This window comes from Alexandromys fortis, unplaced genomic scaffold (genome assembly GCF_014885135.2).
Source record: "Alexandromys fortis isolate MF-2015 unplaced genomic scaffold, M_Fortis_MF-2015_v1.1 scaffold_91, whole genome shotgun sequence".
In the NCBI taxonomy this organism is placed as follows: domain Eukaryota; kingdom Metazoa; phylum Chordata; class Mammalia; order Rodentia; family Cricetidae; genus Alexandromys; species Alexandromys fortis.
The window spans coordinates 3,282,295-3,300,713 of NW_026067968.1; the positions used below are offsets into that span (position 1 = coordinate 3,282,295).

At 52.4% G+C, this 18,419-nt stretch overlaps 1 protein-coding gene across 2 annotated transcripts in view; it reads left to right on the plus strand.

The window, feature by feature from the left end:
• Cyp46a1 (cytochrome P450 family 46 subfamily A member 1) overlaps positions 1-18,419 on the plus strand; it is a 28,027-nt gene extending 9,608 nt beyond the window's left edge. Inside the window, exons 4-15 of one of the 2 annotated variants that reach the window (XM_050154812.1) lie at positions 2,894-2,967; positions 3,346-3,432; positions 8,362-8,500; positions 9,092-9,202; positions 10,005-10,155; positions 10,307-10,369; positions 12,064-12,136; positions 14,185-14,269; positions 14,787-14,897; positions 16,736-16,824; positions 17,337-17,403; positions 17,676-18,419. In XM_050154812.1, the coding sequence (XP_050010769.1) occupies positions 2,894-2,967; positions 3,346-3,432; positions 8,362-8,500; positions 9,092-9,202; positions 10,005-10,155; positions 10,307-10,369; positions 12,064-12,136; positions 14,185-14,269; positions 14,787-14,897; positions 16,736-16,824; positions 17,337-17,403; positions 17,676-17,846 (1,221 nt within the window). In that variant the 3' untranslated portion in view covers positions 17,847-18,419. The remainder of the gene's footprint in view (positions 1-2,893; positions 2,968-3,345; positions 3,433-8,361; positions 8,501-9,091; positions 9,203-10,004; positions 10,156-10,306; positions 10,370-12,063; positions 12,137-14,184; positions 14,270-14,786; positions 14,898-16,735; positions 16,825-17,336; positions 17,404-17,675) is intronic. The other variant, XM_050154813.1, reaches the window with a different exon arrangement.

Below are 18,419 nucleotides of genomic sequence, written 5' to 3' on the forward strand. Positions count from 1 at the left end.
ACTCCTCAGTAGATGGCGCTGTTCCCATAGTGGACTCGTGAGTGTGGCTCTCAACATGCATGCAGGGTGGCTGTGGTGACCCTGAGAGACAAAGTACAATTCAGTGTGTGTGTGTGTGTGTGTAAGATTTGTTTTTAACTATGTGTGTATTTATGCATCTATATGGGTCTGTACATGTGAGTGCAGATGCCTATAGAATCCAGAAAAGGGCTCGTATCCTCTGGAGCTGGAGTTAAAGGTAATTGTGAGCTACCTGATTCAGGTGCTGGGAATTGAACTCAGGTCCATTGATGAGAACAGTAAGTGCTCTTAACCTGAGCCATCTCTCCAGCCCAGTGTTAGTGGGTTTCATTTTGTATTGCTCTGGTAATGCTGGAAATAAAGCCCAAGGCCTGGGCAAGGCCTGGGTCCTACAAGGGTGCCACCACTGAGCTCAACCCAAGCCCAAAACTAGAACTTCATGGACACATCAGGGGACAGATTGGACAACCATGGCATCAAGAACAAAGATAAAATAAAAATACAAATTTCTCTGGTGTGGTGGTGCACTCCTCTAATCCCAGCACTCTGGAGTCAGAGTCGGGAGATCTGTATGAGTTCAAGGCCAGCCTGGCCTACATTGTGAGCACCGGGTCAGCTGAGCTACAGAGTCTCAAAAAAAATTCTTTTTTAGTCGTTGTTTCGCTTTGTTACAGGATGCTAAACTCCATCCGTGCAGACGAGTCTGGTCCATTCCAGCCTTGACTGAGGGGCTGCAGTGAAGGCTAGAACAGACCCGACTCTGGGCTGAGCCAGCCCCTCTGTGAGGGAAGAGCCACTTTGGCCTCTCCTGAAGGCTTGTGTCTGATGTTGGTGTGCTCTGGGCCAGGCAACCTCAGCCACCTGTTGTGTGTGTGAGCCCCGAGACCCTCAAAACCGATGGCTGCCCATTCATTCTGTCAGCTCAGGTTTTGCAGTGTCACCGTGTATGCGCACACGCGTGTTCATGAAGCAGCATGTGACCCTTAGGAGCTCTTTCCACACACAGCTCCCCTTCAGAGTGCTGGCCTGAAACTGCCAGCCTCCTGTGGTCTGCCTGGAGCCTAACCTCTGACTGTGCCACTTAGCGGGCTGCTGAGCTGTATCTGGGGCTCCTTCAGTGCCTTTGTCCTGGAATTGGCTGGGTGGAGAGCTAGGACGGCCCTGGGTCACCGTGCCCGTCCTTGCCTTTCTTTTCTGTCCTTCTGCTCCACAATCCCGCATTGCTTGTCCGAGCATCTGAAAATACGCACTTTATGCATTTCCTTTTGCCAACTTTTCTGGTTATTTGCAGCAGTAAGTCCCTAGCTGTTACTGCCTCACCTGTGACATTAGTAGAGGTGACCAGAGGAAGAGGTAAGGTGTGGGGGTTTCCCTGTGTATGTCTCCCACCCCCAAAGCTCAGCCCAGGAGTCAGTCATGGATCCTCAGCCTTTGGGACAGCAGGCTGTGGGAGATCCTGGGGGTGGCATCTCCATGGTGGGGACTCTAGTTTAGTGGAGGAGGGGCACACAAAGGTGTGGAGGACCTTTGAGAAGAGTAGGAAGGTGACATTTGCTGGCATGGTCTTGGCCAGGTGGGTGATGACAGAGCTTGAATTATAAACTGAAATGTGTGGGGTGGGACTGAGGTCTCTGGGTTGGGTGAGAGACTCTGACGTCTCTCATGGTACAAAGTCAGCCACCTCTGGGGATTCCGTCAGCTGAAAGCTTGGTGTGAGACCCTGGGGCGGAGTCCACAGAAGCTAGTAGCCCTGGAAACAGTCTCTGACTGGGCCCTGTGGACTCCACTGCCCGCCCCAATTCACACATCACAGCTGGGGTGTGCCTTGGAACCCAGGGTTCTCTCCGTTCACCTGGCTGCAGAGTGCCTGGTTCACCTGTACCCACCCAAACATTACCTTTCTTCAGCTTTTGTTGTTTTGGTTTTTTGACACAGAGTCTAAAATAGCCCAAGCTGGCTTCAAACTCACTATGAGGCCAAGGATGATCTTGAACTGCTGACTGTCCTGCCTCCACCTCGTGTGCTGGCATTATAGGTGTTCACCACCATTCCCTGGGCACTGCGGATCCCAGGCTTTGTGCTCACTGGGCAAGCACTCTAACTCAGCGGCATCCCAAGTCCTGTGTGCTAGTTTCAAATCTCTGTTTTTCCATTTGTGTGTAAGATGAACATAAAACAGCTTATGTATCTGAGGGTCGGTGGAGTAGGAAGTGAACTGCAGGATGTTGGTGTGTCCTTGGCATTTATTGAGTGCTTGCTGTGTACCAGGCACCGTTTTTAGCTCTTTTGCTACAGAGCTAACTTACTCCCCACTACAACCTGGACCAGGCAGGCACCTTTCACCATCATCCTCAGACAGGACCAACTCATCCAGGGTGGTGGCGCTAGCAAATATGGAGCAGGATGCTGAGCCCAGCCCAAGCCATTTTCTCTGGGCCCCACTGCCCGTGAGGCTGTTGGGTAACATCAATATTGATGCCACATAGCTCTTGAGAGAGGCAAGTTTTCCCTTCCCCCAGAAAGTCCTTCTTCCTCTGAGGCTGGCTTGGGGCTGATGACAGAGCATGTATTCTGAGGGTCTCTCCTGTGTGTCAAAGGCTTCACCAGTGTGGGCCTCTTTCACATTGCTTTGGAAGGTATGGTATAAGGTCCCATGCCCACTCCAGCTGTGGTCACAGCACAAGTCCTAGCATCTCTGGACCCCTCTCTCTATCCCTCTACAACTGCTCTCCTAAAGACAGGCTCCCGGGTATGTGACAATCTACTAGGCCATGTATTTGTTGCGTTCCCTTTGGGGCCGGGGCAGAGCTGGTGTCAGCATGCTGTTGAGGGCAGCCTCTCATGGACTGTGTTGTTTTGGGGGGATATTTAGAAGTTCCTGATGTCCACCAAGTACAACAAGGACTCCAAGATGTACCGGGCGATTCAGACTGTGTTTGGGGAGAGGTAAGGACCCTAGGAAGGAGGGCTCCACCGGGAGCTACACGCACGATGACTACCCTGTGCATGGCCACCCCGCTCTTGTCATTGGCATTGATGCCTTTTCCCCTCTGGGGACAGACAGTAGCATGGGAGTTTATTGATGCTGGGACACAGGGTCACCTTGCTCATTTCTTTATTTAGATTGATCTGTAAAAATGGCAGGTTTGTAGGATGTCCATGATGTTTTGAAACACACATCACACTTCCTTTTCATTGTGCTAAATGGACTTCCTCACCCACACTGACACCGTGAACTGGCTCCATCCACAGTGTGAGGAGCCATCACCTCACAGGTGACCCCGTGCCCACCTTCTTCTGGCACCCAATTCCTGTCTCTTGCAGACTATTTGGCCAGGGCTTGGTGTCTGAATGTGACTATGGGCGCTGGTACAAGCAGAGAAGAGTCATGGACTTGGCCTTCAGCCGCAGGTGAGCATGCTGGGAGGGGCCCTGCTTGGCTAGGGGTAGTGCTGGTTGGAGAGGGCTCTTTGGTGGGGAGACTTCATTTAGGAGCTTCACCCAGCTGAAGATGTTTGGGGACACCAGAGGTGTGAAGGGATAGCTGAGACAGGCCCCCATATGGCTAACTGGGGAGCAAGAGCTGCATGACCCCAACGGCCAGAGGTGGGGACAAGGGTGGAGTCCCTGCTAGCCAAAACCAACCCACCCAGACTCTGGGTTTCTTATTTTATTCAACTTTTAATAAAATTCTTGATGATATTTTTGAAAATAGCTCTTTTATTGAGTTGTATATTACATTCCATATACTGAAATATATCATTCAACAATTTTTAGTGCCACCATCACTCCTTAATTCTTATCACCACTAACCATGTCTGGATACACGACACATCACATATATGGGTCATCCCAGTGCGTGCTCCTTCATGTCTGTTTCCTCTCACTGAGAATGAGGTTGATAACTTGTACTAATATGTAGTTCCTTTGACTGCTGAATAGTGTTCCACCACATAGCTGCGACATGTTGTTTATTCAGCTAGCAGGCATTGGGTTGTCTCCACTATGGAGCTTTTGTGAACAGTGCCACCAGGACACATCAACACAGGCTTTGTGTGGGCATGTGCCTTTGTTTCCCTTGGGCATAAATGCCATTGGTAGTCATGCCGTAGCGTGCCGAGTGTGTGTCCAACATTCTGAGAGAGGTAAAGTTTTACTTTGATATGATTTCAAATTTATAAAAAAATTTTTTTCAAATTTATAAAAAAATACTTTTTACTCATATTGACTTGTTGTTAGAGCCATGATTTAATTTATAGTTTTGTTATATGTCTTTGTTATATGTATATACATGTTTATTAGGCTGGGCATGGTGGTGCCTGCCTGTAACTCCAGCACCCAGGAGACTGAGACTGCAAATTCTAGGTTAGCCTGGACTACATGTTGAGACCTTGTCTCAAACAAGAAAAGTGCACTCATATATATATTTATACATTAATTGTTTTCTATAGATACTTGCCTATACAGATATATGCATACATCTGTATTTGTTATAATTCTATGATGTGTGTATAGGTTTATGTGATTTCCTTTTCTTGTTTTGTTTTTTAAGATAGGGTCTCGCTATGTATTTCTGGCTGTCCTGGGACTCACTGTGTAGATCAGGATGGCCTCAAACTCACAAATGATCTGCCTGCCTCTGCCTCCTGAGTGTCACTGTGCACAGTATCCTGCTGCCTGGGCTTGCTTGTTATCTTAGGATGAGGCTCGAGTCTGTCTTCTTGTAGTAACAGAGTGACAGTCACACCAGGGTACATGCTGCTGGTCTGCCCCATAGATGGCCACGTTAACTTTGTTTAGGTGTAAGCTGAGGGGCCCATCAAGGTTTCTGGGTAAGGTCCCTCTAAATTCTAGAGTCTCGGATGAATAATCTGTGGGGTCTGTGTAAACATTCCCTCCTGCGCCATCTCTGTAGCCTCTCCTGTGACCTCCCTGACTCCCATCTCCTTCCTTCAGTGCATCCTCCTCACTGCGTGGGACAGATGTCAATAAAACTCAGACCTGTCCCAGCCCACTGCCTGGTAGCCTTAGTGAGTCACTTGTTAACTGAAAGATGGAGGTCAGCCCCTCACTCTAGTCTGCCCCAGCTCTGCTAGCTTCTTACTCCCACCACCTTGGAGCTATTGCATTCTTGTTTACACGGTCTTAGTGTACTTCCCCTAGGGAATTCCTGTTGCCTGTTTGATACCCAGCTGAGGTATCCCTCCCCAGGGCTGAGCTCATACCCTTATTATGGCTCCTGCCACACCCAGGCAGTACTGTCTCTCTCACCGATTACTCTCATGAGATCATGAGTCCAAGAAATAGGAGAAATCCCTGTCAGTAACTTGCGTCCCCACGCAGCACAAGGTACCCCACAAACTCTTCAAGAATGCTCATGAAAGATGGGAGGAATTGGCCAAGTCTGGACCTTACTGGCAAGCTGCCAAAGTGAGGATGAAAAGGAGTAACAGTGGAGACTGAGAGCCGGCTGCACAAGCCAGCTGAGTGCCGTGGTCCCTGCCCCAGTTATGAGGGGAGCATCAATTCCAAACCAGACGGCTCTAACCACAGGGTCATGACATTAGGATTGGGCCAATGGGTTGGCTCAGACAGTGGAGACGCTTGCCGCCAAGCTTAAGTTCAATTCCTGGACACATTTTTTTTTTTTTTAAAGAAGGAGAGAACCAAATTCCTGCAAGTTGCTTCTTCCACAATAAATGCTAAAAAAGGAAAGCTGTAGGGCAGTCTTCTTGACTCCTGCAGCAAAGACCCATTTCTGACTACTACTGCATTTCATTCTGTGCTTCCCAGGGCACTGAAAGACACCTCTGGGGGCTGGGACTAGATTAGCAACTAAAGTTCTTGCCATGCAAGCATGAAGACCATAGTTTAGGCCCCCCAATCTGGGTGGGGGTGGAAGCTCACCTGTAATCTCAGTCCCTGGGAGATGGAGGCAGAAAATTCACAGAGCAAGTTAGCTAGCTAGACTAGCTCAAACAGTGAACTCTGGATTCAGTAAGAGACCGTGCATCCACACAGAAGGTGCAGAACAATAGGGAAAGACACCCTTGCCAGCCTCAGGACTCCACGTGCACCCACACAGATGTGCATGGGCACACCCACACACCCACGTGCCTGTGCACATACACTGTGCATTCATTCCATACCTGTGAACACAAAGATCACTGTTCTGAGACACACTCAACATCAAGTATGCCATCTGGGTGCTCTAAGGTGACCGCTCAGTGGCAAAATGCTCATTTGCATTTTGGGGAGCTCTCACCAGATGTTAAGATGCCATCTTAGAGAGAACTATTTCTTTTAAACACCTACCTTATTAGGCTGTAGGGAAGAGACTATGGACCACTGAGAGGCTGGGTAAGTCCTAACTCACCAATGAAGGAAATATAGGACCCGCACGTGGCTCAGTCTCCAGCCGTTATCCCCACAGAATGTCACCGCACACTTTAAACAAAACTGTGAGCTCACACTTGCACTCTGCTTCCTGGATTTTACTTTTACTAGAAAACCTTGGTGTAGGTTTTTTTTTTTTTTTCTCCCAGAAAGATGAAGAATGTTGGGGCTAGCAAGATGGCTCAGTGAGTCTTGCTTGCCAAGCCTGGCAACTTGAGTCTGATTCCTGGGAGCCACTTGGTGGAAGGAGAGAACCAATTCCCCCAGGTTACCCTCTTGCCTCTCTATGTGCACCCACGCCCATGTGTGCTGTGCACGTGCATATACACAAGTCAATAGATGCTGAGAACGAAAGACCACAGCGCTGGGGCTGCACTGCAGCAGCTGGTTCTGCTTACAGTGATGGCCAGAGCGTCAGCGTTGGCCAGCCACACACTGCCCACCTAGTTCACCAAGCTGATGGCTAAAAAGAAAGAGAACGGTCATTCAGTGCATCCCTACAGACCGTGTGAGCAGATGAAGAGAAATCAAAGCATTAGATGCATGTATCGGTGCCTGAGGGAGACTATCCTGAGGACCACCTGGAAGCCGGTCAGGTGTCCAGGAGCTGACAGGAGGGAGGACGGTGGAGGGACTTGTGTGTAATGATGGGTTGGAGTGTTGTTCTTTGCAGGAGGGTGCTGTTGCAGACGGACGTCATTAGGGGACAGAGTCTGCCCCTCCTTTCCCTAGGGGTGGAGTTTTTACCTCCCCTAAGAGCAACAGTTGCTTCCAAGATTTTGAGACTGGCGAGGAAGGGTGCCAAGAGGTGCTTCCAAGGAAGTCTGGCTAGGATAAGATGCTTAGCTGGCTGCAGTCAGGGGGAAGTCAGAGGAAGGGTACCAAGAGATGCTTCTGAGGAAGGCTGGGCATAAGATGCTTAGCTGGCTGCAGTCAGGGGAGAGTCACAGCAAGCAGGTGAGGCCCCAGAGAAGTTTCTTTCCCAATCAAGAAAATGTTCTTTTTGTTTCTCTTTCATACTTCCTTGATGATGTTTAAAAAGTTTCCTATTTAGAAATAATTCCAAATTTCCAGGTAAATTTCCAGATTAAGAATATAGGACAAAGGGGGCTGGAGCGGTGGCTCAATGGTTAAGAGCACTTGATGCTCTTGCAGAGGACCTGGTTATCCCCTGACCTCCTCATATGTGTCCCTGTGCGTGTATGCATGTGCACACTCAAGTACCAGCACCTGGCATGTGTGTGGCACACTTATATACATACAGGCAAAACACCCATACACATAAAATAAAAATATATAAACCTTAAAAGGATAGGGCAAAATTACTCTTTTCTCAGCTTACTATTAAACGCATTTAACTGTAAACATCATTTCTCTTGGTAAAAAGCATGTAATGGAAAATGAGCCACTCCCTTCCTGCCTCCCGTGGTTGCTGTTTTTGAGTTTGGGGTTTTACCTTCCATAAACCTTTCTAGAGGCTGTGCCTGGGGCATGTGCCAGGGCAGAGAACGCAGTGCCTTTGGGAGCTGAGTTGCAGATGGCATTCTGGGGTCTCAATTCCATATAGACTTAGGTCCTGTGCCTGCTCAGGGACAGGAGTGAAATGGGAAAACCAAAGACTTCAAATGGTATCCTGGCACAGGCCTGTAGGGGAACAGACAGTGCAAACAGAGGGGCAGGAAGGAAGTCAGGACAGCTTGTTTAGGACCATAGAGGACCCCAGAAGTTCAGCACTGTCATGTCCCTTTGGAGTCAGAGTGGGGGTACCACATTGGCAGAGGACCTATGAAACCGTTCAGATGAGGGCAAGGGCACGGTGTCCACTCAGGGCTGGGCTCAGCTGCTCTAACTCCAGTCTCATTCTGGGGTTAGTTTGGGAGGCTGGAGGGCCAGAGTGCAGGGGACAGGGTGGCCAGCCAGGGGACTCCTGTACTGCTTTCCCAGCTCCTTGGTTAGTCTGATGGAGACGTTCAACGAGAAGGCAGAGCAGCTGGTGGAAATCCTAGAAGCCAAGGCCGACGGGCAGACTCCGGTGTCCATGCAGGACATGCTGACCTGTGCCACCATCGATATCCTGGCCAAGGTAATGGGTGGTGCTGGCCAGCAGGGGGCGAGGCTGGGGCACAGGGGGGTCCCCTTCTTTCTTCTTCGTTCTGTAGCTCAGCTGTTCCTCTTCTGTGCTCCACATAGTTTTCATGTTTTGTCTCCTTGGTTGTTAAATTGACCTAGTGTGAAATTGGGGTTCTGACTTCATCTCCAGAAAGACACCCCCAGGGTATTGGGACTGACTTCAGCTGGCCCTCCTGTCTTTCTTATCCTTTGCACCCCTGTGGGGTGTGGCTGGGCCAGTCACAGTAGACTTGGTAATCAGATAGCACAAAGCATGTCTGAGGGCAGCCATGGAGTTGTGAACAGTGCACTGTGTGTGTGTGTGTGCGCGCGCGCGCCCCCGAGGAAGGCTGCAGCTCAGAGAGAAACAGCATTGGGTGGGGGGTGGGGCAGAAACTGTCCACTAACGCCTCAGGACTTCCCGTGGGGTGGGACTCTTCCTGGGTCTCTGTCAGGTGTGGGTGGTCCAGCCAAGGCCCAGGTTTCCAGGTGCGTGTGCCAGTCTCTGTGTGGATGCGCCGTTCCCTGCGTCTCCAGGTTTAACTTCAGCTTTCTCTCCTCACAGGCAGCTTTTGGGATGGAGACCAGCATGCTCCTGGGTGCCCAGAAACCCCTGTCCCAGGCAGTGAAGGTTATGCTGGAGGGTATCAGTGCGTCCCGTAACACCCTGGCGAAGGTACTGCCTGCTCTTCCGTGGTGACCATGTGGTAGTCGTGCCTCTGGGTGTGCCGATGCGCCTCCCTCAGTGGCTTTTTCAGAATGTGTTTTGGGTGCCAGTGTGTCCAAAATGACTTCTGAATCCAGATTTGCATGCTTTACCTAAAAGTGGAAGGACAAAATCAAAGCGGCTTAATGTAAGTCAGGAGTTAATTTTTGTCTTGTGTTAAACGATCCCCAAAGCAGGCATTCTGGGGTGCTATGATGACTTCACCATGTCAGATGTTCCCGGACTCTTCTGTCTTTGTGTTCCACTGTCCTCAGCACCTCACTCCATTGTCATAGATGGCTGTTGTAGCTCCAGCTATCACTTCCTTATTCCAGACACGAAGAGGAAGAAAGGGGAAAGGTGATTCCTGAGCCAGTCTGTTCCTGGGGGCCTTCAGTCTCTGAGCTTGCAGCCCCAAACGCCACCCCATCTTTTCAAGCCATTGATTCTTCTTCACTTCCCTCTGGCCCGGCCCTGACTTCTCCTTCCCAGTACAGCCCTAACTGTCTCCCTCCTTCAGGGGCCCTTTCTTCCCAGCGCTGCATGGAGGTGGAAGGGCCTCTCCTCCCATCATTTCTAGGGATTTGGTGCAGGAGGGGGAAGCTCATGCTTGGACACAGCCTGTCATCTTGTTCTGGTCTGCCCGGCTGCTTGGTCTTTTCTAGAATTTTCTCACGTTCTCCCTGGCACATTGCTGTATGGATTTCCGGGTGGGAGCTGGGGAGGGAACTGCGGACCTTAAGGGCTGTCTTGAGCTAGGGCTTTCCTTCAGTTCATGCCCGGGAAGAGAAAGCAGCTGCGGGAGATCCGAGAGAGCATCCGTCTGCTGCGCCAGGTGGGGAAGGATTGGGTGCAGCGCCGCCGCGAGGCCCTGAAGAGGGGTGAGGACGTGCCCGCCGACATCCTCACGCAGATTCTCAAAGGTTCGGGCAGGGGCGCCAAGGAGCTGGGCCGGGTGGGCTGGGAGTGCTCAGGTCCCACCATCCACGCTCCTCACCCCTGCCTCTGGCTTCAGAGAAAATGGTGCTTGGGAGCCAGGGCTGCCGTGGGTCTGAGCGTGTCCTTGCCTTTCAGCTGAAGAGGGAGCCCAGGACGACCAGGTCCTGCTGGACAACTTTGTTACCTTCTTCATAGCGGGTGCGTAACTTGTGTTGTGGATGGCCCAAGCTTTGCTCGGAGTACCTTAACCCTGACCAAGTTCAGGGGCTGTCTGAGCCTAGCTCCCTGCAGGTCACAGGGGTGGAGCCTGTCTGCTTGCTGTCCTGGTGACCTAGCTGTTGACTGGGCTTTTTGAGAAGCTGACTGCTTTGACTCAGGAGAGCTTGGCTGTAAATTTAGGATTCCCTCATTTCAGGTTTATTCAGATGTGTGCCAAGAACATCATTTGTTCAACTCCTTATTGGGTTATTGCTGATCTAGAAAGCCCCTTCTTACTGCCCCCACCCGCAATCTGGCAGGTACCTCCTCCTCCCAGAAGCCTTCAGCGATTGCCCAAGTGGAAAGCATCCTCATGTCTGCCAGCTCCTCCTGATGTGTGAGGCCATATTATCCAAGTTGATTTGCTGAGGGCTGTCTCCCCCACCATGAGGATTCCCTGCTCCACAGTAGTGCGACTGTGGTGTGAACACTCCCATGGCCCTGTGCAGCAGGGACCCCCACAGATGGGACAAGATAAACAAATGCTGGGTGCTGGGAGGGCACAGGTAAACAGAAGAGGGACAAGTCATGGTCCCATGGCCGAAGTAGACAGACATGTTCTGCCACTTGGATGGGATGTGGCAAGGGGGGCAGAAGCCCATGTAGAGGCTATGTCAGAGCTGGACTGTAGGGCACCATGCCCACGTGAGGTCAAAAGCATGGTATCTTAGGGACTGACAGGAGACCTCCCCAACCGAAGGCCAGGGCCAGTGTGGAACTCCTGGAGAGCTGAACTTCATTTTCCCCTCTGCAGGCTGGGATGGCTGGTGCTGCCCACACTTCTACCTGTCCTCACAGACCATACTGAGCCTTGGCCTGTGTGGAGCCAGGGGGCCCAGGAGGGAGCGCTCTGCTGCTCACAGCTCAGGCAGCCCAGGGCTGTCCTGGCCACTCCAGAGCTGTCCTGGCTGAGACCCTAGGAGCAGGTGGCCTCACCTCCCTGTGCCAGCTGACTGTGAGATGGCTTGGCTCATCACTGGTGGTTACTTGCTGAGCTATTTGCCCCTCGCAAGTGCATTCATGTGACTCAATGCTCCTCCTCCCACCAGCCACCCTTAGAGGGTTTTGACCCTGTCGACTTGATGACATCCTTCCTGACCTCAGCTCTCCTGAAAGGACCCCTGGCCTTTGGTTGGGGAGGTCTGTCAGCCCCTGTGACTGAAGGGGCCTCTGGGGTTGCAGAAAGCTTTGGGTAGGCACACAGAGGCCTGGTTAGGGCAGGGACTTGGGCTCAAACACTTTCAACTTCAATTTCTTCTTAGCTTCAGTTTTGTTTGAGACACTGTGTAGACCAAGCTGGCCTCAAACTCAGAAAGATCCTCTTGCGTCTGCCTCCTAAGTGCTGGAATTAAAGGTGTGCGTCTCCATGCACATCCCTTTAGCCTTCTTCTCTGTGAAGTGGAGACAGCTGCAGAGGATAGAAGGAGTGGATTTTAGAGGATCTAAGTGGAGGCATGGGGCAGGCTTACCCACCCACTGGCCAGCAGAGGGAATGCAAAGACAGACAGACGGACCATCTCTTTCATATCACAGCTGTGGGAGGAGGGGATGCTCCCAAGAACCTGGGCTCACAGGGCAGGGAGTGGGAAACCCCTATAGCTTTACCTAGAGCAGTGACTCTCCTTCCTCTTTAGGTCATGAGACTTCTGCCAACCACCTGGCATTCACGGTGATGGAGCTGTCTCGCCAGCCAGAGATCGTGGCAAGGTATGAAGCTGCCCTTGGAGTGGTAAAGGGCTCTTCTGATGTCTTTCCAAGGGCTCCCTGTCCCCACATGCTGTGGCTGGAACCCTCCAGTGGGCTTTGCTTCCCTTTCCCCCAGGACCTTCATATTTGTTTCCTGTCCTACAGGCCTTACTTTCTGATTTCTCCTGGAGAACATGCCCATACCCCTCCAGAAAAGCCATCTAGGATCCACCCTGCCCCTCCACCCCCATCGATCCCCCCACTGCTCTAGCTCAGCAATATTTCCTCCAGGGACTGTTGGTTCTGAGTCTTTGTTTGTCAAGAGATCAAGAGCTTTAGGCTAACAACAACTGTGGTCCCATCCCTCCCATCGTGTACAGAGCATCTCAGCTGTGGCTGACCGGCAGCCCTAAAGGTGGCATGACCAAGGAGGGTCGTGGGGGAAGGGTGGGATGTAGTGCCTGAACTGGTCAGATCTTAGCTGGCTTCAAGAGTGTCAGAGAGCAGACAGAGCCAAGCTCAGAGCCCCTGGCCATGCAAGGTGCTGTAGGAACTCCTGGGAAGGGGAACAAACCTGTTATAAGCATTGGTGGTCCCTAGCACAAAGGGGAGAAGTGACAGGTGGCATGAGGGTATAATATAGCTTATTGGGGGCTGGAGAGATGTCTCAGTGGTTAAGAGCTCTGGCTTTCCTTTCAGAGGAACCAGGTTTGATTTCCAGCACCAACATGGTGACTTAGAACCATTTGTAACTCAAGTTCCAGGGACCCAGGACCCTCTCCTGGCATCCACAGGCATTGCATGCATGTGGTCTACAGACAAACATTCAGGCAAAACACCAGTACAAAATACTAAAAAGATCACTTATTGGATTTTAAACAAATATATATGCATTTTAACACATGTTGTATAGATATACTAGAAATCTGCACTTTGAAGCAGACTGGGGGTGGCTAGTGGCAGAGCACTTGCCTAGCATACGCAATGCCCAGGTTCCATCCCAGATACTGGGAAAATGTGTCACATTTGAACTATTTTTAAATTCAATGTCCAAGGACACCAAGTGCGCTGACACTGTGGTGCAAGCCTGGCCACCACCCGATTCCAGGCCCTTTTTCTGTCCCCACCTCAAATCTTTGCCCCCGTTAAGCAGCTGCACTTTCCCAGACTTCAGGGTGCTGACCCATCTAGGTGTCCAGCAAGAGGAGTATCAGACAGCGTGTGTCTGTCTGTGCCTGCGGTTAACTCAGCATGGAGTCCTCAAGGCGCATGCGTGTTGGAGCTCAGGTTAAAACTGCCTTCCTTGTTTTTGGAAGTCTAGCTCTGGCTCCATCATGGGGGTGGAGGGACCTTGTCTTCTCTGGGGCAGGGTGACATCCAGACAGCTTCTGTCTTGTCTGCTGCCCACTAGCTGCAGTGACTCTTGTCTGCTACCCACTGGCTGCAGTGAGTATTGTCTGCTGCCCACTAGCTGCAGTGACCATGGGCATGCAGCTTCTTCTTCAGTTACCTCTTCCAGAGCTTGTGGGTTTATGCCCAGAGGTAGAATTACCACAGGTAATTCTGATTTTAATTTTGTGGGGAGCTACCACCCTGCTTCCCATGGTAGCTACACAGCTTTTGTCCACACCCATGCTATACCCACTTCCCAGCTCGTCCTTGGCTCCATGTTATTTGTTATTTTCAGGTCTTGAAATTTTATGTATTTATTTTCACTACCGTCTTGATGGGTGTAAAGTGGTCCAGATCCATCTAAAGCTGCAGCCTCTCTGGGCCGTTCTTGCCGTTGTCTCTGGCTGCAGCTGCTGTCAGTCCACTCTGATGGGCATCCTCTGTAAAGGGCTGTGTGGGGTATATTCCTTCCGAAGCTGCTTCTGAGCAACAACAGCAGTGGATCGTTTAAGGACCCTGGGCTGGATGTAGCTGCCTTTCCCGAGGGGCAGGCAGTGTGTGCTGCTGGGAGCCCATGCCCTGCTCTTTGATCTCCTTTCCACCTGTTGCTCTAAAGTTCTGTTTTAAAGGCCAGAGGTTTCTCTCCCAGAGGCAAATTTCTCTGTCTTACCTGGCAGGCTGCAAGCCGAGGTGGATGAAGTTGTTGGTTCCAAGAGGCACCTGGACTATGAGGATCTGGGAAGATTGCAGTACCTGTCCCAGGTGTGCAATGTGGGCGAGCTGCCTCTGGGTAGATATGGGGAGTTGGCCTAGTGCCAACAGAGTCCTCCTTGGAGCCCAAGCTCCGTTGGATTCAGCAGCAGGATGGAGAGGTCCTCCCACCCCCAAGTATTCAGCCAAGTTGTGGAAAGTGGCCCTTTAGCAACCAGGACTGAAATTGGACCTCCAGGCAAGGCTGGTTCCAAAGCTTTTTCCCTTGGAGCTGGCTCAGCAGGCCCCTCCAGTTCAGCCAAGTCCAGGGCTCCCTGCCCTAGGCAGTTATTCTCTGGGAGGAGAGGGGCCCTGCCTTCTGGCCACAGTACTGTCCCTGTGTCCTTCTCCTTTGGGCCTCAGTTTGTCCTTTGATCACAAGAGTGACCGCAAAGGTAATATTCTAGGAATCTGGGCCGTCCTGGGACGGGGTGTGTGTTCAGTGGGAATGGGGTGGGGACAGAGCGCACTGCTCCTGGCCTTGGGATCTCCTGGGCTCCTGCATTCTTTTCTTGCATGTCCTCTGTAGGTCCTCAAAGAGTCTCTGAGGCTGTACCCACCAGCATGGGGCACCTTTCGCCTGCTGGAGGAGGAGACCCTGATCGATGGGGTCAGAGTCCCTGGGAACACTCCTCTCCTGGTGCGTGGGTTCCCAGGGTGGCCAATGTGGGACTCTCTCTGAGTTCAGGATAGCCATGGGTCTGTTACTGTTATGACACCCACTTTCCTGGCTGCCCTGTATTTGCCTTAGTGTCCCTGTGACCCTGCCAGGTCCTCTTCCCCTTCACATGTCCAGCAGACAGGTCTAGAAAGGAAGTGCTCCACATGCAGCGAGGCTTAGCCACTTTCCTGGGGCCCCAGAGCTGGCATGCTCTGGAATGCTCTTGGGGTCATCTGTGACTCAGTGTATGTGTGTGTGTGTGTGTGTGTGTGCATGTGCGCACGCATGGATGTGAGATGTATGCACACATGTGAATGCTCATGAATGTGGAAGCTGGAGGTTGACGTCAAGAACTGTCGTCCTCAGTCCCTTTCCACCTTACTCATTGAGTCAGGGTCTCTCAGCCAAACCCAAAGCTTGCAGATGTGGCTAGTCTCTCTGGCCAGCTTGCTCTGGAGATTTTGCCTCTGTCTTCTGAGGCTGGAGCTGCAACAGGGCAGCCATGCTCACCTGGCATTTTAAGATGGTCTTGGGCTCCGAACTCTGGCCCTCATGCTTACATAGCAAGTGCTTTAACCTCTGGACAATCTCCCCAGTTTTTGAGCCCCCCCCATTTTCTTAGCTCTTCTCCTCCCTGTGGCTCCTCCTGCCCTCGGCCTGTAGCATCCGACTGAACTGTGTGCAGTTCTGTTGTGTATACTTCACTCGCTCACTGGGCTCATTGTGTGCAGTGCCCCCCAACCCCTCACCAATCTCTGCATGCCCCTTGACCCCCAACCCCTCACCCATCTCTGCATGCCCCTTGTCCACCCCAGGAATGATTGCTGTACTCAGCTTAGCACTTGCCACTGCCTCGATCTGCCTGTGGATGTGGGTAGATCCTGAGTGGGTGTGCCCACTCAGTGCTCACGAGGCTGCCCCCGCCAGGGCTAAGAGAGATAGCCATGGGCTCAGAAGAGCCGTTAGTGAGCGGGGGTGGAATGAGCAGCAAAGCCGGCTGAGGCTGCATGCAGGCTTTGACAGAGAGAGGAGATCCCACCCCAGCTCCCTGCCTTAGCCTCAGGTTCCTGTGAGCCTGATCATCTTTGCCTTCCTAGTATTGGGTGTCAGGTGCGAAGTCAGTCCATTCCTGTGTGGGATAATGCCCAGAAAATACCCCTGGCTCCTCGTAGATCTCCGCTCCTCTCCCTTGCCTCATGCTGCCACTCCCTTTCACAGCTCAGCTCCAGGCTGCTGTTCTACGGGGAAGTGAGGTGGGCAGGCCCAGCATGGCCTGTGCCCATAGCCCAGTTAGGGGACACCTTGCTTTTCCGGGGCTAGACGCATAGCTCTTGAAGACCCAGGGTATGGGGTGAACCAGCTCTCCCAGGACACCGTGAGTTCAGGTGAAGGTGGTGGGGCTGCAGCTTCCCCAGCTTTTGTTCTGAAGGCTGAAGTGAGCCTGAGGTGAAGGACGGGTCAGCCTCCAGGGGTCAGGAGGAAGGTGCCTCCCAGCACCAGGCCTCAGTGTGTGGCCACTTAGTTGTTGGGTGTCTTCAGGTAAGCCTCTGAGCCTGTTATCTGTACCACAGGGGTCACTGTGGCTGCCACAGGGCTGTGCCAGGCATGGGGTGGTTCAGCATTCCCTGATGGTAATGGTTATATCACAGTGTCCCCTCTCTTCCTCTTTGAGGTTTTCCAGGGGGGCAGTGGAATGTCACACCTATCTAAATAGGTAGAAAGGGGCTGTTTGCCACATCAACCGAGGGGGGTGCTTCAGTGGGTTGGGAGGTGCAAACACCCTGGGAACCAGAGACACCAGCCTCTTTGCCTGGCAGTTCAGCACCTATGTCATGGGGAGGATGGACACCTACTTTGAAGACCCACTGACCTTCAACCCCGACCGCTTCAGCCCTGGAGCACCCAAGTAAGTCCCTCCGTGACCACAGAATCCATTCCTCCAGAATCCCAGGAGGGGGTTGTCGGAGACATCACAGCTCAGGGACATTGGGCCACTTGCTGTCTCAAGTTTCTTTTCTGTTGCCGTGATAAATACTCTGACAAAATTGACTTAAGGGGGAAAGATTTGAGGCGGCTAGCATGTGGCACAGCCAGCATGGAAGCAGAGAGGATAGGGCATGTTTGTGTCGGAGCTTGCCTACTCTCTCCATTTTTCCAGGATGCCCTACCCAAAGAATGGTGCTGCAGACAGCGGGCGGGGCTTCCCACTAATGCAATCAAGATAATCCTTTACTGGGCAGGCTTCCTCCCAACCTCTAGTTCTGCCAAGTTGATTAACACTAACTATCATGCCCAGGGGCAGAGCTCAGCAGTTTCCTGAGGATGGCTCTGCTCCTGGTCCCAGCCTAGTGGTAGGAGGGGACAGTTGTGTGGACACCCTGCTTCTTGTACTGACCCTGAAGGGCCTCTCCCCTGCAGGCCACGATTCACCTACTTCCCCTTCTCCCTCGGTCACCGCTCCTGCATTGGGCAGCAGTTTGCTCAGGTAGGAGGTGGAGGGCCTGGGGCCTCCAAGAAAAAACTGCAGGGTGGGGACCATGCTGTGGGGGCCGGGGGTGGAGCTGAGCATGCCTGACAGGAGAAGGGAAGGAGAGCCTATGCTTCTGTTTCTCCCCTACCTCTTTCTCCCCCCCTGTCCTCCTTCCCCGTGTCTCCTCTGCTTCCCTATCTCTCACCTTCTTACTACCACCTCCCTCCTCCTTCCCTCCTTCTCCTTCCCTCCTCCTTTCCATGCCCTTCCCTCCCTACCCCCCACAGATGGAGGTGAAGGTCGTCATGGCCAAGCTGCTTCAGAGGCTTGAGTTCCGGCTGGTGCCTGGGCAACGCTTTGGGCTGCAAGAGCAGGCTACCCTCAAGCCACTGGACCCAGTGCTGTGCACCCTGAGGCCCCGGGGCTGGCAGCCTGCACCCCCACCCCCACCCTGCTGAGCCCCAGGTAGGCTCAGACTCCTCGGGCCAGGGCCTCACTGGTCCTCATTGCTGCCCATGGCCACTCACTGGCACCCCTGACCCTTCTTCTGCCGCCTTCCATGATGGCTCCTGGCGGGCCCTGTACCCTCGCCTGCTTCACACCCCCAGTGCTTCCTGCCATCTGCTGGCTTCTCAGACCTTTCTGGTGGGCTCGCCTGACTCCCAGCCACTGCCACCACCCACCATCGTCTCTCGTGAACCTCTGAACTTCTGCACTGGCCACATCCTCAAAAGAGACACCCTAACTCTTGCTCACTCCCTAAAATCTTCAAGTGACACATCCCCCAGGAAGCCCTCCTTGCTACCCACGGCCGGGCCAGGGTCCCTCCTCTGTGCTCCCTCGGTCACTTGTGCTACCTCTAACACACTGACCACACTGTATTGTGAATGTCTGCTCATGTGACCAGCTGCCCTGCCAGGCTGTGAGTGCCATGGGGCAGGGTCTGTGTGCACTTTGCCTCTGAGGCCCCTGTTGCTAACTAGGGTCTGGAACTGAGTTGATGCCCAATAAATGTGTGTTGACTGCATGAA